The sequence below is a fragment of the Andrena cerasifolii genome, chromosome 1, assembly GCF_050908995.1.
Source record: "Andrena cerasifolii isolate SP2316 chromosome 1, iyAndCera1_principal, whole genome shotgun sequence".
NCBI lineage: Eukaryota > Metazoa > Arthropoda > Insecta > Hymenoptera > Andrenidae > Andrena > Andrena cerasifolii.
Window position 1 is genome coordinate 29,360,149 of NC_135118.1, and position 24,877 is coordinate 29,385,025.

Here is a 24,877-nt window from a genome sequence, read left to right on the forward strand (position 1 = left end):
AATCCTGACATGTTTAAATTTGTACTATAATAATAGACACCATAAAACACCGAAAAATGATCTGCTGCCGCACCTTAAAAAAACATGAAATCGATTAACTAAAATGTTTAAAGCTGACAATTTTGTTGGTGGTAGTTTATATCACAAAATGGAAGAGAAACGTTTGCTGCCGGTCCTATCACGAGACAAAAGCCTTGGCGCAGGAGCAAAGAGGAGATATAATAAGAGGCGTCACTCGACAAGGACAGACATAAACTAGGGAAATCATTAGACAACCAATTTAAATGCCCATTCGGCAATGATACGTACACCACGGTAAACTTCGGCAATAATCAGCATTTTGCGGTAAGGTACATTTAGTCGATTTGAATATCCCGCTCGAATAGACAACCAATTTAAATGCCAAGGTCAAGTAAGGACTTCAAAGGTTCCGCCCGGAGTGACGCCTCTTATTATATCTCCTCTTTGGTTGCAACATTGTTATTGATACATCAAATATATTGGCACGCCTGTACTTAATGGCGCACTTATACGAAATGAGAAAACTGTTTTCTATTTTTCTATTACAAATTATTTATAATAGTCGTTTATTTATGCTAAGATTGTATAAGAAATTGGGCTCGCCTCTTCAATCTATAAATATACAAGTACATGTATCGAGAAACATTGATTGTCAAATTAAAAAGGAAATATACTGTATTAATTTACTACAAATACAGTATTTTTAACACATGTTTTTATGCGATACTTTCGGAACATTCAAAATTTAAACGGATAGCATTACAGTATGAATTTTCTAATTGCGGACGTGGTACTTAACGTTTTCGTTGAATAATTCGGTTTGTACAATCAGCTCATTCGATTCTGACGCGCAACGCACGTGCACTTCAATTAGTGGCTCACTTCACATGATTGGCCTTATTTTCACGAACACTTCTACATTATTTCCCGAACATTACTTTGAAAGTTAAGTGAACTCGGTATACAGAAGTATTCTCGTGATAAGATGTCAGATACACAGATTTTATAGCTCTTATCATTTAAGCTCCACAAAACTAACGATTGAACATACTAATACGGATTCGGCGTACAACTTTGTAGCTTAAAAATTAATTAGATCGAAATATTTTTCACATTCAGCTTAAACCATTGAATTTTGTAAAGATTATAATACAATACTTTGTCCCAGTGCATGTTTGAATTATATTTGTTACTGTTTCAGTGCAATAAAAAATTCCGACAAACATGAGTAAAGATCACACGAAATTGGAGGAAGTAAGCGAACGTTTCACAGAGGAAACATTGAAGAATATACTATGCACTATACATAAAGGAGAGAGAGCAGAGGTATTGGCCTGGGATTTCGACAAAGCGAATGCTAAGGGGGACAATTACTTGTCGACTGTTAATAAAATCAAGATCACTGGAATTGTTGATGGAAAAGAAGTGAAAACTAGCTTGGTAGTAAAATCTCTACCAAAAAATATAGGCAGGAGAAAGACGTACAGGAGCGCAGAATTCTTCCAGAATGAGAGTTCATTTTATAGAGAAGTAATAACTGCGTTATCAGTTTTACCTTTTGAATCATGCAGCATTTTCTCTAATCTAATATATATTCTGTTAAGGTGGTTCCAAAGTTTCAAAAGTTCCTGGAAGATAAAGGACAAAGCGAGGTATTATGCATACCACGCCATTTAGATTCTGTTGTGGATGGTGAAAACGATTACATAGCACTAGAAGACGTTTGTCTCTTAGGGTACGAGCCCATATCTAGACAGAATTGCATAAACGAGGATGAGTGCAAGATCATTTTGAGGACCGTAGCAAAGTTCCATGCCATTTCATTCGCGTACAAAGATCAGAGAGGAGAAGAATTTCTGAAAATCATGGAAAACTTACACGAAACGTACTTCAGTAACAAGCATTGGAACTGGTACAAAAGATTTCATGTGAGATTAACTATGAGTAACAATTATATTATGATATTGACTACTGCAAACTGGACAGAGTTTAGGTATTATTCTGAAAGGGACCGGTAGCCGATCGAGATGAGGTTTCGGGGGGGGACTCTAAATCTAAAATTATAGCTTTGGATATTTATTAGTTTCCGAAATATTAATAAAAAATTATTGCGAATATTTTTTTTATAACTTTTTTTGAACGTTGGTGCAGGCCCGCCTACCCGGGAACCCTCCCGTCCTGCCGTCTTTTATTCTTGAAATTTTGTAAGCACAGTCTCATTTGTAGCATCTTCCAAACTCACATCGGTTCGCTACCGTGCTTTATGCGCCCCCCGCGGTAATCTAGCCCCAACCAATACTAATACCTGGGACCAGTTGGAAAGTGGAATGCGTTGTGTCGGTATAAGTTAACAGAATTACCGCTGTATCTTTTGAACGCATTAATTGCCGAAGCTAAAATTTTATATTTGGGGTCTTTTCACACCCCTCGTAATACCCACCAAGATTCATCTCGATCGGCCACCAGTCCATTTCGGAAGTACAGCCCATAGTTTCTACAAATGTATTTCCTGGTTTTATAGGAAAAGCTGGTAAATATTACTAAGAATGCATTAGCTATGGAATACCCTGGTAGCAAAGCGGAAGAGCGCTTGAATTCTTACACATCTGCCGATCTGTATCATAAAGCTGCTGAATTCTGCGATAGAGCATACCAACCGACATCGGTTGTAAGTCAAGGTGATTCGTGGGTCCCAAATTTTCTGGCCCGAAAATTGAATGGAAACGAAGCTATAATGCTGGACTTCCAATTGGCAAGGTGCGCTAGTCCAGTTTTGGACCTATCGACTTGCATTTACGGCTGCACCGAGAAAACTCTATGGGACGAACACTTTGAAAAATTATTAAAATTATATTACGATGAACTTAGCGGCACCATTACTTCGCTCGGATCGAATCCAGAAAACCTGTACTCGTGGAGTACATTCATGGACGAAGTGAAGTACATTTATACAGGGTGTGACTCTACTATAGTTAATACTCCAGGGATGATTATACAGGGGAAAATAAAGCGAAAATCAAGAGTGACGAAATTGCGGTAAAGGCTTCGTTTTCGAGAAAATTGATTTTGAATTTCAGCTAACTGCGCGTGCACCGAAGGCGCCTGATATTTAAAGCCAATTCAGCTGAAATTCAAAGTCAGTTTTCTCGAAAACGAAGCCTTTGTCTCAATTTCGTCACTCTTGATTTTTGTCTTATTTTTCCCTGTATAATCACCGCCTAGAGCAGAAGTGTCGAACTTCCCCACTCCGAGAGCCGCACGAGTCGGGCCCCCGGTCAGCCGGTTCCCCCACTTATTTTTCTCCAGGCGTTGCACGCGACCCGGCAAGGAGAGAGTGCGGCACCTGGAGGAGAAATTCATCAGAGTGAAGTAGGTGTGGAGGGGACCGTTCTCCTACGGCTCTACGGAGCAGGCGAAGAGGGGAAGGAGCCACTGCGGCTCGCGAGCCGCTAGTTCGACACCCCTGGCCTAGAGTATTGGCTGACTATCAGTAGAGTAACACCCTGCATTTAATTAACACCCTCGTGGAATTCGGTTAGATCGTTTCAGTAACACTGAAATTATTACAGGTGAAGGAACAATTTATATTCGGCGCAATATTTGCGATGGAAATGATTCAGTTTAGTCTGTTGGATGAATCTGATACATTTGATTTAGATGCTCTCATAGTAAACGATACTGCTGTAGATATAGCCGATGTATGGACACTGTCGAACATTAAATCGCAAAGTGGCAGGCTCAGACTAGCCAACATCATTGTCCATGCACATCAGAAAGGATTTTTATAGTTTTAAAGTATCTAGTATCGATTCAAACATTCCGCGCGCCTAAATAATTCTCCCTGCACTGCCAATAAATTCGGATTTAGCAAAGAAACTAGATAAGGTGTATTTTATACATAATGTTTATTAAATGTGTAGCATTAAATAAAATAGAGACAATCTGTATTTGTATAATTTCAATTATAACAACATAGTCTAATTAAAATATAATTTGTATAAGAGTAGATATAGGCGTCCATCATTCATTCGTCCGTGAATAATGGGCGTTTAAAGTTTTTTCTTTTATCACTTACTTATCTTAAGGAATTAGAGAAGTCTCGCAAAAACATCTCGCTTTACTTCGACAAAGTACACCTATTGCCTGAAAGCATATCTCGCAAGGATGTGTGCATTCTTTACTGCATACTTGATGTTTGAATTTCGAATGCAAGCAAGCAGTTCTATATGAAAGAAAACTAAAAAAAAAAGAAGAAAGAAACATTCGTACGTGCCAAATCTTTGCGATCGCGTCGATTATCTACTTAACATCGCATTCATGAGAAAGTTTGTTACGTGAACAGGAATTTACATTGTAATACAGTCAACGCAGCTTATGCTGATTACTTTTATAAATTTTGATGCTGAACATTGTTCGCGAGGACATTACTGGCGTCGAAGACCGTAGTGTCCTCGTCGTCCTCCTCGTCCAATGGTAATGGTCGCATTTCAACGTCTTGTCTATGCGCGAGGACGCCGTACTTTCTGACCATTTGGGCGCGCGTCTTACTTAACCTGCGGAAGCAAACATTAATAATTTAAGCTAAAGTGACCAGACATCCCAGATTGTGCGGGACAGTCCCGCATTTGAAAAATGTCCCGCAAAGTGTCCCGGATTGGACATGTAACCTTTTACATTTTCGCAGTGGCATAAGGCGGTATTATCAGTCGTTGCTTAAAGGCTCCCCCAAACCAACGCGAATATCCGCTCCGCGCCGCGGATCAGATAAGGCAGCAGTTTTTTTATACGTGGCGGCTTATGGGCAGTGTTATTTAATCCACGGCGGATCCACTCCGCGCCGCGAAATTCGCGTTGGTTTGGGGGAGCCTTAAGACTAACAAGTGGAGGACACCATGAGGTAGACACTGATTTTGATGAGCCTTGGCACGCTGAATCTATGTCGAAAATAAGTAAATAGGTGTCCAAGCGTTACTGCCAATGGGCCTTAATAATAGAGATATTTACATGTAAATTATTAAAAATTTCATAGTGGCCGTGGGGTTTTAGTGGGTAAAAATCCCACTACCCTGGCATCCCCAGGGGATTCCCCTCTGAAGACGTCGGGGTGCATATTGAAGATTTCCCCAAGTTAAAAAAAATGTATACAAAATAATTTATAAAAAAAAATTTATAAAGTTTCTTTTTAACGTGGAGACATCTTCAATATGCACCCCGACGCCTTCAGAGGGGAATCCCCTGGGGATGCCAGGGTAGTGTGGGATTTTTACCCATTAAAACCACACGGCCACTATGAAATTTGTAACAATTTCCATGTAAATATCTCTATTATTAAGGCCCATTGGCAAAAACGCTCGAACACCTATTTACTTATTTTCGACATAGATCCAGCATGCCAAGGCTCATCAAAATCAGTGTCTACCTCATGGTGACGATCTTAGTCTTAAGCAACGACTGATAATACTGCCCATAAAGTTACTGTTTCCTCTACTTTTTTTGTTGTGAAAAAAGAAATATTTTTAATCACGTTTCAATGTATCATTTTTAAATATATTGTAAATGCTTTAGTAAACTATGGAAAAGATCTCCTCACGGATCTGTTAACCCTTTTTTTTTTTGCTTGCTTGTCCCGCATTGGAACAGAAAATATCTGGTCACTTTAATTTACGCAAATCTACTGCCGCGATGTTCTGTTGTAGATTTTAAAAGGAGCTTGAAAGGAGCCCTTAGCAAAGGTGAAATTACCTAAAGCTGCGGAACACAATATAGGCCATGACGATGACGCTTAGCCCAATAAACACGTAAAGACCACGCTTCAAAGCTCCAGCAGTTAAAGCAGTTACGTGTCCTTCGGCTGTATGCTGTTAAATAAACACGTTATTAATAACTTAGTAAAGCTATCGCAAATATCACAGTTAGATCACGTAAACGTAATTTTAACGAGAAAGAAAAAGTTATCAGTTCGGACAATTAAGCGGTATTCACACACCAACCTCTTTTCGCGGCTCTGTGGTATGTACAGTTCTATTAACATCTACCGATGACTTTGAGGTTATATCGGCCGTCGTTTTATTACCCTCATGGATGGCTGTTGTGTCGCCGAGTAATACTGCATTCTGCGGCTGATTCTTTCGCCCGTCCAAGGGACTGTGCGCCGTGGCAGCATCCTTCCCAGTTCCGTTAACACTTCTCCTTATCGGCGTTAATTCAGGTACAGCCCTGCGTATCCTAAAACTTCCATTGCATACTGCGCTCTGTGCGAGCAGGAAGATCAACAGAAATAGAAAATATTTTATCATCCGGATCTTCAGGCGCGTCATTGTCTTCTGTCATTTGTAAAAACAAAAATTCTAAGAAGGAAAACAGCGCAGCACTATGCGTCGACGTTTAATCGCGGGCTCCATGTTGACCCGGCTTATACGACTAACATCTTTAACCCGCTTTGACTTCAACAGCTGTTTGGCGGTATGCTCTCCGCGGCTCTGCACGCGTGTGTATATGTACAAGGGATTTACGTGTGACGGTTAAATATAGACGCTGCAGAACATCAACAATGTGCGTTTATATATATATATATATATATGTACAAGCGTGTGTTAAATTTATTTCGTGCTCCACTTGAAAGATACTGCGCGGTATTTTCAGCGTTCGCGTTTGGGACGGACGGATACGTGAAAGTTTTCGAAAAATCGAATAGGAGCCTACGCGACTGATCGGACGTGTCGATTGCACACGGCGTATCTTCAAGGCGTGCCGATCTATATGCACACGGACGATACTAATGGTTATCGAGGCTCTGCGAACGAGTCGCTTTTATCCTGCAAGATCGTGCGTTTTTTGGCACGCCAATGGCATTTTATGATTGCAGATACCGTGTAATGCTGAGTTTGTGATTTAACTGTACAAACGTTATTAACGGGGCACAGGAATCATTCACCGCAGCGAAATAAAACTCTAATTGCCCGTGTTTGCTCAGAGGCAGATACTTTTTTCCCCTTGATTGATCGATAATTCGTGCAATTAGAAATATAAAGTTCGTGTGCACAGTTTGTGCGTCGTTCGACACATAGGCGCATCCCCACCGCGGGACGAGTTGTGCGTATACAGGAGGTTTCAGAACTGGGGTACAGGCTTAAGTCCGGAGTAAATACAGGATTAGGTGGAATTCGGGTATTCGGGGAAGATGGCTGCGAATAAGGGAGACGATAAGAAATATAAATCCACGATTTCGTACAAAACTCCTCTTTCAATCAGAATGAATTGGTATTTCTGAAAGATGTGGATAAGTCTAATCTACAGCAAGACGTTGATTTGAAGATCGAAATTATACATTAGTAATTATTTATTTGCAAAAGACCATTAATGTTACAGACTTATGTGTATAATAACGTGTTCCTTCTGATACATTCTATAATATTAACCATCGAACAGCGTCACCGACTGACGTGGCGGCCCTGACTTGGACTGCGGCTCGTTATCTCCTCATATTTCTGTCAATTCGCTTGTGGCGACTCTGGGGTCATGTTTAGTTTAACGCTCTACCGATTTTACGACCTCGTTATACCTCTTCCAGCTACTATCCTTTGTAACAGATTTTTTCTTTACCCGAAGAGAAACAGTAATCTAAATAAATCGTTGCGAAGATCTTGGAAAAATAAACGAAATCTTTACCGAGAGTCAAGTGCCCCGAAAAGCGACCTTCGTTTCTACAAAACGATTACATCTGAAACCTCGGGAAGAAGACAAGAGACTTCCTTCGCGTGCTCTTGTCCAGGAAGCAGCTGCTACCTTGAAACCTTCCTCGTGGGAAACCACCCTGAAAACAGCCTATACATAAATCCGCGTTCCGATTCCAAGCTACGCTAACCCTGACCCCGATACAGCGTGTATCGTCGTTATTGCGATAAAGTAATAAGTAAAGGCTCTTCGTTGCCGGAAGCTTTTCCCCATTCGACAAGAAAATATTAAAGTTGAGCAAAATGGTCCTTCAACTTGCTCAGGCATTTCCGAGCGATCGCTACTCCCGATACAGTGAACAATAGTTTCGATGCAGGGCCGTTCCTAGGATTTGGCCGCCCAGGTGCAAAAACAATATTGCTGCCCTTCTTAATTTAATATTCTTCAATTAAGAATTTCATATGCAGTGTTTACTTTTACATCTATATATACATAATTTTAAACAGTTATCACGCAAAACAATTTCGATTATTATTTTTATTAGTAAAATTTTACATATAATAAACGGCCTGCGGCCGCCCAGGTACGCAGGCACCTTCTGCACCTCCGCCGGGAACGGGCCTGTTTAGATGCTTCCCGGAAAAAGCAAACCCGAAAATCACGCGCTGGGTGCAAGTCCCTCCGCACAGTGGTTCGAGTATACTACATGCTAGCTGGAAAAAATTATTTTTTCGCGGTACATATTAGGTTCGTATGGGGTTCAAATTGTTAGAAAACAAACCTGATTCGGATCACAGTTTATTATTTCACTAAAAATATCAATAAAATAAAAATATAACTAATTCAATAAAGTAAAAAGAACAAAACGACAGTATTGTACTTTAACTATAATTATCAGTTATAACATTATGTCTATTCCTGCAATTTCTAAGTTTTGAAGTTTAAAACCTGGTTTTTGAAATCAGCTTTCTCTACATCACTATTAAAACAGTGTTTCATTATATGTTCCACGGCGTTCCACGCAACAAGGGTTGAATGTACGGAAAGTAGAGACTTTCTAGTTGTTTTTCTTCTAATCAAATGATCGATCTGCAAAAATTTGCAAAACTATGTTTTGTGAATTGTTTTCGAGTGCGACACTCAGCAGGAGAGATAACACAGTTGTTATATTTCAGACTCTATACGTAAATGCCCCAAAACACAGCTCAGCTCACTAACCCCAGAAATAATTGAGTTGTTAAAAAATAATTCCACTGAAACTGCTCTGCAAAGAGAAGTTGCCAGCACCATTTCACTTGATGAAGATGAGATATCATCACATTCTGCTGAATGTTCTTCGGATGATTCATGTAGTGAATAGCGCTGGGACTATTTGTCGAATTTTTCGGTATTCGAATATTCGCATACAGTGAATCCTCGTTACCGGCCTGTTTCTACCATGCGTTAGGAGCCCGGCGACTATCCCCACCATTTCTTGGAATCCTTCGGACACAGTGAGATTACCCAATGAGCGAGCGAGAGGAAACGAAAGAGTCGACGGCAACTTCGTGTCGACTCTTTTGTTTCCTCTCGCTCGCTCATTGGGTTTTCTCACTCGCGCCACTGGCCGGAATAGTGTCCACAACGCGTTAGCAGCCCGCCGCCAGCCTCGTTCGTCGGGCTAGTAAAGAGGATTTACTGTACTTCAGTTGCTCAATTATTTGGCAAATATAATTCGAATATCCAAGTATTCGAATACTGTTGTATTCGTCCGTAAGACGTCTTAAAGACGTCTTTGTCACGAATCAGGACATTCAGACGTAAAACAGACGTAAAATGGACCTTTATAAGACGTCGTGTGCTGTCTGAGTATAAGGCACACTTATAGTTATAGTTAAACTATAATACTGCCGTTTTGGTTTCTTTTCCTTTATTGAATTAGTTATATTTTTATTCCATATATAATAAACTGTGATATGAAGGCGTCTTTCAGACTTTCAAGACGTCTGAAGACGTGTTAAAGACGGCTTGTAGACGACGTGTGCTATCTGGGACCACGAAAAAATAATTTTGTCCAGCTAGCATGTAGTATACTCGAACCAATGCGGGCGGTGCATCGAAACAGATTCCCACGGCGATCGCCGGCATTAAACCGCCCTGTATATTGTCAAAACGTCGCCAGATACAGAGCGCCGAGCATGCGTAGGCATCCGACCAATGGGAGCAGGGAGTGACGCGCAGCATGCGTACACAGGCATACGTAGAATACGCGGACGACAGTTGGGCTGGTTGGACCTTACGAGTTAGGCGCAATAGACGGGTCGGGTTCTTATTTTGTTTCGTGCAGGAGGCTCGCCTCGAAGGAACGGGTGGCCGAGACCGAAAGGATTCACGGGGGAAAGTCGAGGATATTGTAGGTCACCGAGCTGAAACGTTATACGCGGCCAGTAGTGACGCCACGGAGATGGCAACGTCAAGAAAGTGCGAGGGGCAGCTGTCTCCGACGAAGGCGAACAGCTGTTTGTCCTACAGAGGCGCGGACCGTGCGACAGAAATGGCACAAAGGGACAATAATCCGTGCTGGGATAACCTGCCGAGTGTCATCCTGCAGGAGATATTCTCGTATCTGTCGCACAACAGCCGATTGAGGGCCTCCCAGGTATTCTTCAAACTCTCTCGCCGTCCCCAAGGCCGTTTAAACTCCGACCTGACACAGTGGGGTAATCAAACTGTCATGTTGAGTCCCGTTCTTTTCCCTCCCTCCCTCCTTTTTTTCTTCTCTCCTGTTCTTATCCCGTCCGCTGTACACTCTGGCCAATTACCGTGGTCGGGTGCTTTTTGTTAGGGCGGATACCGTGTTCTTGTAGCTTGTTTACGTTTCGGGCATTCGGTCGTTAACTGCGACGCCGAGAGCGAGCTTCCGAACGGCGGGTAGAGCGGGAAAATTAACCTGATTCGAATTAATTTCACGCAGGTTTGTAGCAATTGGAGGGACGCTCTGTTCCATCCCAGCTTCTGGAAGAAAATCACGTTCGATCTGAAGAACAAAGACAGTATCTCCTGGTCTCGGTAGGTGACATTGTTATTTGCGATTTATAGGCTTGTAGAGGATTGTCAAATTGGAAACTATGTTCGTTTTAGAATCGGAGATTAATGTTCGTGGAGCAGGAGAGGCGAATGCTTCGTGTTTCTAATCTCCTCCTTTTACAGATGCCTAAGAGAAAGCTTCGGGCTCAGCGCGGAGGAAGTGACGATTCACTGCGATACACGAAACTGTTCCATAAGGGAGATGTTGGCCATCTTGAAGAAATTGAGTTGTAACAGGCAACTTCGTAAACTGTTTCTGGACTCTAGCAGCACCTCTTTCGGAACCGAGTACAATAAGGATATCAACGGATATAATAATTATGTTACCAATCCGTTGATACAGTCTCTTGTAAAAATTATCGAAACGTCCAATCGTTTAGAAGTATTGAGCTTGGGGTGCATAAAGAAGTTAAGAGCGAACGCCGACGTGATTCTGAGACCCCTTTGTCTGCACCATGCTATGCACTTGACGACTCTCAGCCTGGCGTCCGTTAGAGACGACCCCGAGAACTATGACCTGGAGCAATTCGAAAGTGGTTACGAATTTTTCTTCAACTCGTTCGCCAGACTGTCGATTCTAACGCTGGATTATGAGTTCGTGAATGATTATCTGCTGGAAGCGTTGGATAACGGCATCATGGAGAGGTTTGTAATTCATGTGCACGAGTGGGACGATAACTACTCAGGGACAACCAACAGAGCTTGGCAACTGTTCGTTCAGAAGAAGTAAGTGGTGGCGTGATGTTTATAACGATCGCGAGAAAACGAAGCGAAGGGTGGCTAATTAAGCATCTCCTAATTCCAGTCCGGAATGCGAGCTGCGACTAAATCTCATACACTCCTACATTGGCATTAAGAGGCTGGACACGCATATTTTACACCCTTCCATGCCTCTTACGCACTTAAAAGTGCTGTTCTGTCAGAACTTCAACATAAGGGTATTGCATATGTTATCCAGCTGGTACGACCTTACTTTGAAATCCTTGATCTGGATCGATTCGATGAATCCCCTGATAAAAATGCCGGCGACTTACGATCCGTATAATCCTGATAGGTGAGTCGAGTCGCTTCTAGGGAATTCCATCCCGGGATCCCGGCTGGTTTTTGGATTCTAAAACTCCCGGGATTTGATATATCAAGTTATAACTTATCCCGAGAATTTTTAAAAACGTAACTTACTTTATGAACAACTGGAAAATACAAAAATGGAATCCAAAAAACAGCCAGGATCCCGGGATTGCATTTCCTAGTCGCTTCGCATCGCATTACTCTCTTCCGAGGTGTTTATTAACGAGCGTGTTTGCTTCGCTGCAGCCCCGATCCGCTAGTGTTAGTCGCATGGAAGTGTAGCAAACTTGAGGAGATCGTGTTCATGGGTCACAAATATTACGAAGAGAACTTGTTAGCTATTGCACGCCTACGAGGGTACTCCCTTAAGTTATTAGCATTTCCAAAAAATGACATCGCGTCCGACGATGAGTATTGGCACAAGGGTGACACCATCACGCTTGTAAGTCTCGAACTGTGTATTTTACGCGAGCGTGTGCATCGAATTCTATGTAATTATTTCGATTGTAATTGTACAGGAAATAGAAGAGATAATGGGACGTCGGTGGATGTCATTAAGCGAGGCAGACCTGCCGGCGGTTGTGAAGGATCCTTTTAAAGGCGACAGCAGAGAAGTGATCATGCCGTTGATCCTCCGCGACCAAAAGTAATTCCGCGTTCACGCCAAGGAAAGATTACTCCCCAGTACCATCCACCGGCATCAAGAATTTCTGGGCGAGCCACATTCTCAGAAGTAAAGTTATAAAGTTATATCTTATTTTTCTATGAAATTCGTTTATTTGGTGAGAACTACCGGCGAAACATCAAACAGCGGGCACGTGTAAATTCGTAGTCGAGAGATCGATAACTAACGGGTAACACTGTCGCCTGTCAGGTAAGGATCACAGTTCCAATGCGTAAACAGCGAGGGTAAAAGCGCACACAAGTTCTCCTGTTTTACAATGATTTTACCGGTTCGCGCAAGAGCATGATAAGCCATAGACAACCACGTCTTTCTCGAGTCCACTATGGGGTACCTAATATACAAGTAACCCCCGCGAAGAACGGGACAATGTCCTCGTTTACTAAACGAAAAAAAGAGAGAGAGAGAGAGAGATAAAGAGAAGAGAACGGAGAACGAAACGATTCATGATGGTCTATCCAACGAAGCACCTCTTGCGATGAAAGCCAATCGCTAAACAGTGGCGGTCTGAAAAAAGATGAAATTTAAGAAATATACTTTAGTGATCGTTCCTCTCGTCGATGAACGTTAAGGGAAGGAAGAGAGAATATATTATATAAGAATATTACGATATTCTTGGTAGGATACTAAGAACACACAGCATTACAAGACTATCGAGGTCTCACTGGACAGACCTATTACATGACGTGTACCTGTTGATACCACAGGAAGAGTGAATCCAGACGAGAGAGAAAGAGAGAGAGAGAGAGAGGGAAAAGTGACGGCGATCATCGTACCAAGCAAGTAGAACGAGGAATGAGACTGGGAAAACCGTAAACGGGGAAAGGGGGCAAGATCTCATGACGTTCCACTGGAAAGCGTAACGAAATTCCAACTGTATGTAAGTAGAACACATGTTATCAGATATTTTTCCAATTCTATGGGAATCTAGATCAAAGCGAACGCCAAGAGCATGCAGTGTAAGGATGAATAACTGAGATGATAACAAAAAAAAAACAAAAGACTTCGCATATTATAACAAGAGAATGCGCATAGCGTGAAGTCGAACCAAGCGATTCGAGGTTATTTTTAATACCAAAACCAATCGGACGCTATTGTACAAATGTTAAATGAACGTGTGCCGAGAAGAGTGCGGTCGATCCGGTGGTACAACGACAGTCCAACAGCGCAACGTTTCCACGTTTGCGATCAGGGGGGGGGAGGGGGAGGGGGTGGAAAATCAACTATGCGTTGAGAACTGTACGCAACCCCCTGGGTACTGTCTCTTCACCGTGCTCTTAGCGACCGCTGAGAACGAACACAAATATAGTTATCTATATAATGAAAGAAATCAGAGGAATTAGCTGCTAATCGTGTATGTGTATATGTATGTATATCTGTAATATCTATCGAACTTTAAACGTTAATATTCGGATGCCGCGTGCATCTCTTTCTGTCGCGCGATGAACGATGACGATTTCGAGCGTTTAAAAGCCAAGAGTAGTCCGCGAACGGAGAATGGAGGATTACCAAAACGTCAGCGACAAACACAAGCGAACAACAACAATGAAACCGTATACAGTTCATTACTCCGAGAGGTTCTTTACTTCTTCTTTTTTTTTTTTTTTCTCGAGACCCCTGTATAATTAATCGCATCGCCGTGTATCGTACTTGTAGTCACGCGTATACCATTGTTTGTTTGTTTCTTCTTCTTCTATTATTTTTTTTTTTCGCCTTTTTTATATATGTGGCGTTTCTGTACATACAATTAATGCGTTTGAAAATATTGGACACGCGCAAAGAATCGCGGAGTTGCGCCCGAAATTTAAACGGAAGCGAGAGAGAACTTTAAGAGCGAAGTAATATATTATAGGGGCGTTCGTTTGAACGGGAGGGGAGGGATCGGGGACGGTTCTCGGTTGGGAGCTTAGGCGCATGAAAAGATAGGAGGGGGGGGGAAGCTGTTTGTTTTAAACGATTTTAAGCTGTTATACAAGATGAAACGGGCCTTAACATGTACCTGAGTCGCGGTAAGAGTAACTTTACCGATTTGAAAAAAAGGGAGAAAAGGAAAATGGGAAAAAAAAGAAGATATCTGACACGCGACAGCCACCATAAGATGCTAATCGTAAACACCGGCCTTAAAATTGGATATTTTTTTCGGCGACTCGAACCGGTGCCATCTGCCGGGTATCTCGCCAGGAAATGAACGATCCAAGGTACGCTCGTGCCCTTTCATTTCGTATTCCGTGCGCGTGGTATTCTTCTTTTCGTTTTAGGCGAGAAAATTCGTGCGGGAGATAAAGAAAGAGAGAGGGGTAGAGAGAGAGAGAGAGAGAGAGATAGAGAGATCGATGATTATTTTGTTGTTGTTATTACATCGCGCGAACAAAACGCGATCGAGAAGACCCACTTGTTCGCTGACCATTAACGCTGTGCGGACGGGCCAGATTTTATTTACTAAGAATCTTTTTATTACTATTATTATTATTAATATTATTACTCTACGTGTGTTTCTTTTTTGTTTGTTTTTTTTTTATCGAACGAAGTCCCGCATATACAGTATATAACGCGGGCGCGGTGCCCGGCGTGTGAGACTAGAAAGAGAGAGAGGGAGAGAGTGAGAGAGAACAGTGTGAAAGATCATATATGTGACGTTTGCGAAACGATAGCGAGTGTGAAAGAGAGAGAGAGAGAGAGAGAGAGAGAGCAGAAAGTAATAACGAAAAAGATAATGCGTTTGGGTATATTAAACGCGAAACGATATCCAATAGAGAAACAAATACGAAGCGAGAGAGAAGCGAGTCAGGTGATAGGACGTAGTACCATCTCTGCGAATCCTCTGTGTACAAAAAGCAAAAAAAAAAAAGTAACGTCGTAGAAACGAAATAGGCAATACGTGCAGCCGCTTAACCAACGGGCACAACCGTAACTCTACACGTATATATGTATGTTATATCGATAAACGCGACGACAAACCAAGCATAAGACTGAACCTGCCGAGAAAGGTAAACACACACACCAGTTAGGCGGGCTGCACGTTGCCGCCGCGCGTACCGACCTCATATTCATAAAGCAAACGACGATCCTGACTAAACGGAAAGCATCGTTCGCGAACCCTCGAAACACTGAACGAATCGTTCGCGCGTCGACGTTTGCGTGCACGGGGCCACCGATAATTCGTGCCGCACGATCATAGGTGGCGAAGACAGAGGCCTCTAGAAATGGCGATGGCTGTGTACAGTCGCTGGAAGAGATGTAGCGTGGTCGTGAAATCCGTGGAGTGTTAAACATGCCTCAAGCGTCAGTACAAACGGATTAATAGAACTGCGTGACGATAGCGACACGAAGCCTCGATCAGAGCCGCTGAATCGGTCGGTTCCTCTATTCGATGGTTTAATTTACGATCGCCCTGTAGCTCTTTCAGACACTGCATGCGCTGGTGTCGCTAGGCACGAGTCATCGGCGGCCGCGTGCGCGCAGCTATGTGGTGGTGGCTTGTCTCGATAGTTATTGTTGGCCCGTCTCTGAAACGGTTTCTCTTTCCTGCCGCGCGCGTTGGTCGTTGAAAAAGCTTTCCGTCTTAGCTCGCGGCCCTCGTCGATCCGCCCCCGAACGAACTGTGCCACGCGGACGCGAAATTTATGAATATGCGCGTCGTTTAGAAGCAAAGGGAAGGGATGGTGCGCCCAGCTAGCGTTTTAGATCGGATAGACGCCCCGTTCGCGAAGTGGAGAAGACGCTCACTCGACGGGCGGTCCTCGGTAGCCGATCAGTTACTAACCTTTTAAAAGCCAGCCTGCCAAGAATCAAAATACTGTATAATATCGAGCGAGACGTTAGCCAGTACAGAATGCTAAGATCTATTTTTTAAGATGCGAATGTATATTTTTGTACTAAGGCAGGCCTTAGTTGTGAGTCGTGTATTCTTGCGCGCGCAACGGCGAAAGACGACGTAGAGCTGTGATCGTTGATACCACGTCGGCTTAGCGAGAGAACGTACCGGAGAGATAGGGACAAAGAGAGGGAGGGGGGGGGAGAAAAGAAGCGCCAAAACGTAGTGAGATAACGTTCAGCGATATGGGAACAGGTAACGGATGACCAGCGTGTCCCTGTTTCAACGATACCGAGTGGGCTCTATATAGGTGTACGAAGGGGGTGGCGATAAAATCGAGAACAAAACATCTGTGATAAAAATGTAAAATCTTAGAAAGGGTGCTCGAGAGAAAGTGGCAAAATAGAGCGAAAGAGAGAGAGAGAGAGAAAGAGCGAAATAGAACAAGCGTGCGTTAGTTAACGAACCGAAGCAAAGGGTTAAAAGGGGGGGGATGGAGCTCCTGTATGCATTAGGGAAACGATACGCGAGACATGCAATTCCTAACGAGATTGTTTAGAAGTGCTTTTAGAAGATCTATCGTGCAGATACGTTCGTCGTGTGTATGACTATAATTGACGACAGATGGAGACCGTCTTTCGACGAGATAGCCCGGTCTAACTATCGTGCAGTGGGTACCGTCTTGACACCGTTGTTTCAATTCACCCTTCGGCTCTCGTGGGTTTCGATGAACGCTCTTGAGGTAAAGAGAACGACAAAGTGTGCGATCGCGAAACCGGTCGTAATTCAACGAAGGGTTCTTCGAATTCGCGTCGTGCCGAACGATCGGGGGGGATATGTACCCGTGTGTATATACGCGCGATGCTCGAACGTTGGCGTTTACACGAACCTTCGACATTCCACTCGATCTCTGCCGAGACGTAGATGTTGCGCGCGTAATCTTGCCGGCACGTTACCGGCGCACCGTAACGTAAACAGGCTGAATCTCGGCGCACTGAGTAATTTCAAGCAAAGAATAGCCATCGTCGGCTCGATCCTAGGGCTCGCGACGCTCGAGGGCGCTAGCAAGATGGCGATCTAACGAATCTATTCGATCGACGACGTACATATTTCCATCGACCGTTACGACGCAGAGACCGCGAATGGGGCGTAACGAGCGCGAACGTGACCCGCCTTCGTCAGACCCCGCGTGACCTTTCTCCCAGGACGTGTCAGGACGTCGTACGCCACGAGTAGAGTATTATAAGTTCCTACAGACTAAAAACGAGACGGGGAAGAGGGAAAGATGCGAAATATTTTACACGGTTTTAAGTGCAGATATAGAACGGAGCGTTATTGTACGCGAATCAAACGAGAAACACACTCGCACGAACAGAGCATTCGGTTCGATCGTAGCCCGTTCGTTGATTCGTTCTGTTTATGGGATTGTAAAACGTATTCGGGACACAGTACCAGCAACGTTCTTCTTCACTATTTTTTTTTTCTTTTTCTTTTTTATAATACATATATCTATATACACACACATATATATCTATCTCTATCTATATACATATAATTTACAAGTACGCGTAACGATCCATTCCAATCGTGAGAAGGGGGGGAGAGGGGAGGGGAGGCTTAAAACGTGGCGGTGAAGTTCAGCGCGAATTGGTAACGACGGGGACGATAAATCTCTCGCGAGCAGCAGTCGAATAGAGAAATTCTCGGGGCACGCGCGTCATGTGAATAAACGGAGGCTAAGAATATTACAGGTGGATAGAGCGATTCGGTGAAGGAAGCAAGGTCGTACGACTGGAGACTAACAGGCGACCTCTGAATTTTTAGCAAGTCATCTAATGTAATTTATTTAACGTCTATCGCCAGTATTCATCAACTCGAAGCGTCGAAGGAATATATCCGAAGTTGATTAAACAATGGTACAAAGAGTTGCTGACCCACCGATTACCGAATCGAGCTTCCCTTTCAGCCGGCTCTATCAACCTAGAAAATCTGCATCCGTAATTTATTCGCACCCCGTATAGGCGCATGGTAGCGAACGTCGGCGCGCAGACTCGACCTATCCGTAAAACGCAACAGTTCTCTCGCCGTAACGTTGACACGTTCTCGATTATTCTACACCGCGGCGTGGAGACTACGTTTCGAGGCGTCCCGTTTGCAACCGCACTGCCCAACGCGCAGCACACAGCACACACGTACGCGTGCATGCACGCGCGAGCGCGTACGCGGTAACGGGCGGTAGGAACGAGAATACACCGAAATCCGCGCACACTCCTCGATCGATACGTATCGGATATTGCAAAGATATATATATATATTTACCAAAACAGCGTTAGGTGTATATAAGTTTATGTGCTGTTGGGTATGGGACCGCGGGCGAGTTATTTTTTATCTTGAATCGCGAGATAAGACGGGAATTCCGCCGAATCAAGTTTTCTTCCACGAGAACGGGGAACATTCGCTGGCAAAAGGGACGATGGAGGAAATCGGGCCCAAAATCGTGAATACCTATGTTGTCCATGAATCGTGTGCGGTTTAAATTGGATCGGCAGTTCAGACACGCGGTTTAGAGTTCTTTTTGATCGACGATCGTGCTCGAGTATCAATCTGACATACGAGTAACTGCCGCTCGAACGCCACTTCCACGTTGAAAACCGATAGCGTCGTGATCAATTTGGGTCTGGAGATTCCCTCGTTTCTCTGGATCCGACCGTCGTTGCTCTTTGCGTGCCGTATAAGTTGGCATCCTGCGCGAGAGACAAAGGGAATACAGAACGCACGAAGGTTTCTCGGTTGCCGATACGCGTTACCGCTGCCGCGTTCGACGTTACTATACACCAGCGCTAGCGGGAAGGATCTTTTCACCAGTATTATCTGTCGCTCCGCGTTCGTACCCGCGCCCCCCTCTGCTCGGCGCAGCCGTCGGAATTCGCCGTGTCCAGTTTCCGGGCGGTTAAGAAAAGACTGGAGACCGTTTCGCGTTGACCATCATCCGTGAATGCGTTCGACGCGGAACAGTGCTCGAACGGTCTCGTTCTCGCGAGCAAGCACGCGCCGGTGTCGTCGGTGTTCCATTTTTAATACCGTTTACCCGTGATCACCGTACCACGGAATAGTGCTATTAGTTGCCTGCGATCGGGGACAAGCGCGTACCCTCGCGCAGTATCGCCGTCGACCACCTTGCATTTCCGGTTCGATTAGGAACTTCTTCTCCGAGCGATACAGGACAGCTTCTCACCGTGTCGCGCCCCACTGGAGGGGGACGAAGCGCTGCTTTTCGTCGTTTCGCCGGACGATTCTTCCTCGAAGGACGCGTACGCACATCGCAGGCTCGGTTCCAGCTGGATCGAAATCAGCTGGCTGCTCGAGGCCACCGAGGGGCCCTACTTCCTACTGTACCATCTCAATATCCCCAGTATGCTTATTCCCTGATCCCGAACATGCCGCTCGAATAAGTCCGCTGTACTATTTTACCACCGCCCACCATCATTCCGCACGAGTGTCCACATTGGATACCATTTGATCCATATTGGATATTGTTTAATCGCGCCCGCTATATCATCCGGCTACCCACACCGCTGGCCTACCTCCCCGCCGCGTCGCCCGGCTATCCATCCCCACCATCCTCCTCCGTTCCCGCTAGTCCAGCAGGCATCAGGGTGGGGGCAGCGGCCTCGAGCGACCACTTGATTCCAGCCCAACTGTGACAGTGTAATGCGACGTCTAACTCGCGCACCGCGCGCGCCATTTAAAGCGTTAAATCGACGATCTCCCGCCTATTCAGAAAAAGGAGACGCGAAAACGTGATGTTACCACAAATCGATGGATGAACCTGACCTCTGGTCGCACGCTATGCACACAGACATACACACACACACACACACACACGCGCCTGTTTTAGCCGACGCGCAGGCACAAACGTGTTTCTACCCATTAGGATACTCTAAAGTTTTCTCCTAGCGTTCGACACACGATTCACTAAGTACCTAGACACGCGAATACTTCGCGAACGTTCTCGAATATTTATATATATATATATATACGTATGTGTGTAAGAAAAAAAAATTCGATGTTCTTTCAACGGAGAGTCTCTCCATCGTTATTCTCGAGTAATCTCTCCTTGATACGACGTACCACGTAGGCGAATAGGTGTCTCGATGGGTTTCAAACGTGTGTTATACAGTGTGACTCAATGTTCCGACGTGCTAGGAGGACGAACACTTAGTGTCGCAGGATAATCGCGATTTTTAAGCGTTGTGAAAATGTATACACTCCGCGACTGGTTCGTTCGGTTCCCGACGTCGTCGATTGTTAACCCTGCACTGCGGTCTTATAGTCTCCGTAGGTCCCCGACATCCCGGGAGTAACAGTATCTTCCTTATATTTCAGTAACGCTCAAATTCCCCGCTTCCTTTCAGCTTCCAGTATCGCCCGTTCTTCTCCCATCCGATTTCCTTCTTTTCAGTTTGAAATCCAAATCGGCGCTAGCTATAGCGTCCGTTAAGACTATCCTGTATTCTCGCGACGGAAACGCAGTGGAGGGTTAAGAAGAGAAGGGGAAAACGACAGCGTCGCTGCTCGCCGCTTATTAGCCGCGAGGCCCGTCATCCGAATAGTACCAATCTCCGCCGTGTTTCTTCGTACGTCGCGGTTGTTTTCCGCGTCGTTTTACATTGCGGCGACGAAACGAATGAGCATGTAACATGTAACTGTGTGCGTGCGTGTGTGAACGGCGCTTAAGGGACGCTTCTCCCAGGGTCCACGGGGTCGTTGCTCGGATCTGTTTGGCGAATCGATCGTAGAACTGAATTTCACGTCTGTATTCGCTGGATGTCGGCAGCCGTCTATCGTTGCGTCGTTTTTAGGTTCTTAAGATGAAAAAACGAGTGGAACGAGAACACGTTTGTGTGCCCGTAGTAATTATCTTATAAGATTGTATCGCGTCGGGGTTCCAGCATGTTCTTCGATGCACGAACCGTCGAGGAATGCGTCGAACAACAGGTGTTGCACGTTAGACCGTGAAACTCTTTCGCTACGAAATCTCTGATGTCTTAAGTCATTAAATTTCTAATAGATTCCCATCAATTTACGAGCAATCTGTGCAGCTTGCGTAGGTCTTCGAGGTAGAATTGCGCCGTAGCGAAAGAGTCGACACTTTCGGTGTGATATTCGGACGCCGAGCGGTCCTCCGTGCGGAACAGGCGGGGTTGTGTTTGTAGTGGTGAAGCGATACGGATCGCTCGCAGCACCGAAAGCGTTGCGAACGATCGAACCTAGCGGCACACCGCGGAAAGCAGACGGATACAATGAATCGTTGAAAACTCGTAAACCGAAGTCCGATCTTAATTCGGCCAAGAGACGATTTGACGGATGGTTCGATTAGAGTGGATAGATGAACGAGTGGAGATTTAAGGTAGACCATCCTCGATTTTTCGTAAGTCCAATTTTTTCCCTGCACTGCGAGAAATTTCCAACGATTTTAGAGGAGTCACTGAAAACCGCGGCCACTAAGGAGAAATCTGGGAGGCAAGCTCTCTGCGAGCATAGTTACACGAAGAAATTTACATCGGGGCTTTGTCCAACTCGGGAGAAAAAATAATGTCGGCTCAAGGTAATTGATTGCCTATTATACGATTGGATTGTCTCCGTGAAATTATTAAGCCACCCTTACTGCACAATTGGGTTACCTACTCCTAGTATATTTTTAGTCTACTTCCATACCTCTGGGCTATTCCAAGTGTAACTTTCAGCTATTCGTACCTCGTCTTTAACTTACCCCCAATATTCCTCTAATCTACCCCCACTGTGTTTAGATTACCCCTACCGTCCCGTTAGGATACCCCCACTACGCCACTCGAGCAGCCACGTGCTTTCCACCTCCCAAATTCGAGATCCTGCACCACAAGAATTTACGTTGGGATAAGTGACCTTGAGCCGGCAGTGTCTTTTGCCTCAAGTATATTAACGTCTAGTTTGTAGAGCATCGACAAGAACAACTTTCCTTAGACGTAGTAGTTCCACGAGATCGTATTAGTGGCAAGGTGGCCAGGAATTATTGGACGACGAAACGGTCGAGGGCTCGTTCAAAATCCTCTCGTCGAGTAGCCTAACGTATCTCTGTTAAAAAAAAGCAGAATACGTTCAACGCATTATCTGTCGGCCATCTATTTCGGTGATATCGCTCCGACGATGTACACGCGCACACGGACCATCGAATCAAGTACCAGCGACGAAAACAAACCTGTCCCAATGTCCACAAATACGACGTTCTATTTCCTTATCGTTTGCAAAAGGAATTTAAATTGAGGAAAATTAATTTTCCGTGGTCGGTCGATTTTCAATTCGGCTGGTCTGCAAACAAGGGAAACATACCTACTTTCCCTCGCGAAGGAAAGAATCGCGATGTCGATTCGGTTGTCCGCATGTGGCGCCCTCTAAGCGGAATAGAACGTACCAAATGGCATCTGTGCGGCGTGATACAATACGTTCCTTTAAAAGCACGATTGGTCCGATCTGCTTGCTGTCTGTTGCAGCGATTATGTATTAACAAAATGTCCTCTCCGTGTACTGGCGCCCGTTGTCTTCGGGGCCAGCCACGCTTGTTCCTATCATTCGTGACAGAGACTTCCATTCGCGTATTTACGAACACGTTGATCCTTCGTCGGGAGGGTCGCGGGCGAAAGGGGCTCCCGACAACGGTCACTCGATCCGCCACAGTGCAGTGGGGGCTGTAATTGGAAGATTTTCGGACTCAACGAAACGGAGGACGACGCCTCGGTTCAGGAATGCTCGTCACGAACGATGGAAATCGATCATTGTAACACGCAGCTATCCGTAACCGTCCGTGGTGGCTAACGATCGTCCGCTTCTTCTATTTTTTTTTTTTTTGCCCCCTCCTCTTCGCGTGGACGTTGCCACGGACCGAGCATTTGTAACGTGAAAAACCGTTTGGGAAAATGAAAACCAACCACTGTCGCGTAAATCAGTATTCTTTCGATCCAACATCCCCGTAGAATCGTGCGCCGGTCTATGATTTTTGCACCACTTCTTCGATTATAGAAATCAAATGTTATTTCGCAAGTATCAATCAATGTTTAAAAATGTATCGATCGATTAATAAATCGTGCATGGCATAAAGATGGTTTTCTTTATTCTTCACACACGAAATCCTTTTCTTATTGCTCATCGATTAGCGAAGGTAAGGGGTTTAACTATAAAAAGATTTTAGTTGGACGAAAAAAAAATCAGCTTTTCTACGTTCAGTTTATTTGCAATGATCCATTGGAATCTACAATTTGTACAGAAATGTTCAGGAATAATCTGCTTTAGAGATAGAAAGAATTTAAATTCAGCTTTCGAAACGTTATCTCTTAATGTTCCGTTCTATCGTCGTAAATCCAATTACCACTTATCTGGTCGGTAAAAAGTTAGCGCTCCGTCACGTGATCGATGTTAGTCTCGATTCAGCTGTGACTGATTGCGTTCGAGTTCAAAGTATCCAACTATCGCGGCGCGAGTGTACATGAGATAACGAGATACATTCACGATCTAAAAATAGATAAGAGACAGTTCGAACTATCGCGTATAAAAAATCGGTAGGTCCACTTTCGATATTTGCACTGCGAATAAAAGATAAATACCGTAATTGCAATAAAACATTGACACAAAAACTATTTACCCTATCAGCGTGAAGATTTCAGCGGCGAGCGGCACCTCGTGTGCGGGCATCATTCACCACAGATTACTAACCGCGTTCAATGAACGCCTACAGGCGTCTGCCGCACGTGCTGCGCGGATCAACTGGCCGCTTACAAGCGGCCGCAAGAGCTACAGGCAGGATTAAACTACCAGAAACATTTCCAATGCTTAAACGACGACACACACGGAATATACGAGTAGCCGATACACCGATAAATATTCATTACTCAGTTCTTTCTCTGCTGCTCGTTCGACCGAATCACCTTGTTATCCGCAGCGGCGCTTGAAACTGATCCGATTTGAAATGCCCTCCAATACGTGGTGGCCGGTGCCCGATTGGCGGTTACCGGTGCAGGTTCGAAGTGGAAGGAAATGCGCAGAAGCACGTGGATTTGTTTAGACGACTGTCAAGCCTCTTTCGTAGCGCATTTACAAAGTCCGTGGGGTGCTTCCGGTAAGCCCCGTAGCTGGCGGCGGCGCTTACCCGACAAACGATACCGGGGGCCAACGGGGGCGACAAGATCCACTGTCTACCTCTCCCTCTCCTCCAGCGCCCGGCCACCACTCGCTCACTCTCCCTCTCTCCATTTCCCTTCGCCCGATTCCCCTGCCCTCATCCTTCCGCACAGCGTTACACCTCCGATGCGGAGACAGAGACAGAGCAGAGACAGAGACAGAGACAGAGACAGAGACAGAGACAGAGACAGTGGCCTGGCAAAGGGAGGAGGGAGCAGGAGAGGAGTGACGACGGCGACGATGCCCGGCGAAACGAGCGATGGGAGGAGGGGGAAGACATCAACGGCGGACAAGGCCGCCATATTGAATCACTCTCGTTAATTTTTGCGCAGAGAGGCGGC

The 24,877-nt window shown here is 44.8% G+C and overlaps 3 protein-coding genes and 1 long non-coding RNA gene across 4 annotated transcripts; 2 read left to right on the forward strand and 2 right to left on the reverse strand.

Moving 5' to 3' along the window:
• Nucleotides 1-975: 975 nt before the first annotated feature.
• LOC143374346 (uncharacterized) lies at nucleotides 976-3,968 on the forward strand. Its single transcript, XM_076822429.1, has 5 exons — nucleotides 976-1,008; nucleotides 1,223-1,551; nucleotides 1,626-1,949; nucleotides 2,543-2,956; nucleotides 3,591-3,968. Exons 2-5 carry the CDS (start codon nucleotides 1,246-1,248, stop codon nucleotides 3,807-3,809), a joined length of 1,263 nt encoding a protein of 420 aa, XP_076678544.1. The 5' UTR covers nucleotides 976-1,008; nucleotides 1,223-1,245; the 3' UTR covers nucleotides 3,810-3,968.
• LOC143374495 (uncharacterized) lies at nucleotides 3,910-6,787 on the reverse strand. The gene is made up of 3 exons (XM_076822654.1): nucleotides 6,012-6,787; nucleotides 5,764-5,879; nucleotides 3,910-4,574 (listed from the first exon to the last, which is right to left on the reverse strand). Exons 1-3 carry the CDS (start codon nucleotides 6,336-6,338, stop codon nucleotides 4,409-4,411), a joined length of 609 nt encoding a protein of 202 aa, XP_076678769.1. The 5' UTR covers nucleotides 6,339-6,787; the 3' UTR covers nucleotides 3,910-4,408.
• Nucleotides 6,788-9,901: 3,114 nt separating this feature from the next.
• LOC143374172 (F-box only protein 33) lies at nucleotides 9,902-23,459 on the forward strand. The gene is made up of 6 exons (XM_076822106.1): nucleotides 9,902-10,333; nucleotides 10,649-10,743; nucleotides 10,885-11,487; nucleotides 11,567-11,815; nucleotides 12,076-12,271; nucleotides 12,348-23,459. The coding sequence occupies exons 1-6, from the start codon at nucleotides 9,917-9,919 to the stop codon at nucleotides 12,477-12,479; spliced, it is 1,692 nt and encodes a 563-aa protein (XP_076678221.1). The 5' UTR covers nucleotides 9,902-9,916; the 3' UTR covers nucleotides 12,480-23,459.
• Nucleotides 23,189-24,703, reverse strand: LOC143374194 (uncharacterized). The gene is made up of 2 exons (XR_013086621.1): nucleotides 24,001-24,703; nucleotides 23,189-23,870 (listed from the first exon to the last, which is right to left on the reverse strand). It is a non-coding gene; the product is annotated as an uncharacterized LOC143374194 (long non-coding RNA).
• Nucleotides 24,704-24,877: the final 174 nt, after the last annotated feature.

Excerpts from the sequence above, each read along its gene's own strand:
- LOC143374346 (XM_076822429.1), top strand. The coding sequence starts at position 1,246 with ATGAGTAAAGATCACACGAAATTGGAGGAAGTAAGCGAACGTTTCACA. Across the intron at positions 1,950-2,542 it reads ACTGGTACAAAAGATTTCAT|GAAAAGCTGGTAAATATTAC; the intron begins GTGAGATTAACT and ends CTGGTTTTATAG. Across the intron at positions 2,957-3,590 it reads GGAGTACATTCATGGACGAA|GTGAAGGAACAATTTATATT; the intron begins GTGAAGTACATT and ends AAATTATTACAG.
- LOC143374495 (XM_076822654.1), bottom strand. The coding sequence starts at position 6,338 with ATGACGCGCCTGAAGATCCGGATGATAAAATATTTTCTATTTCTGTTG. Across the intron at positions 5,880-6,011 it reads CCACAGAGCCGCGAAAAGAG|CATACAGCCGAAGGACACGT; the intron begins GTTGGTGTGTGA and ends TTTATTTAACAG. Across the intron at positions 4,575-5,763 it reads ATTGTGTTCCGCAGCTTTAG|GTTAAGTAAGACGCGCGCCC; the intron begins GTAATTTCACCT and ends TTGCTTCCGCAG.
- LOC143374172 (XM_076822106.1), top strand. The coding sequence starts at position 9,917 with ATGCGTACACAGGCATACGTAGAATACGCGGACGACAGTTGGGCTGGT. Across the intron at positions 10,744-10,884 it reads GACAGTATCTCCTGGTCTCG|ATGCCTAAGAGAAAGCTTCG; the intron begins GTAGGTGACATT and ends CTCCTTTTACAG. Across the intron at positions 12,272-12,347 it reads AGGGTGACACCATCACGCTT|GAAATAGAAGAGATAATGGG; the intron begins GTAAGTCTCGAA and ends GTAATTGTACAG.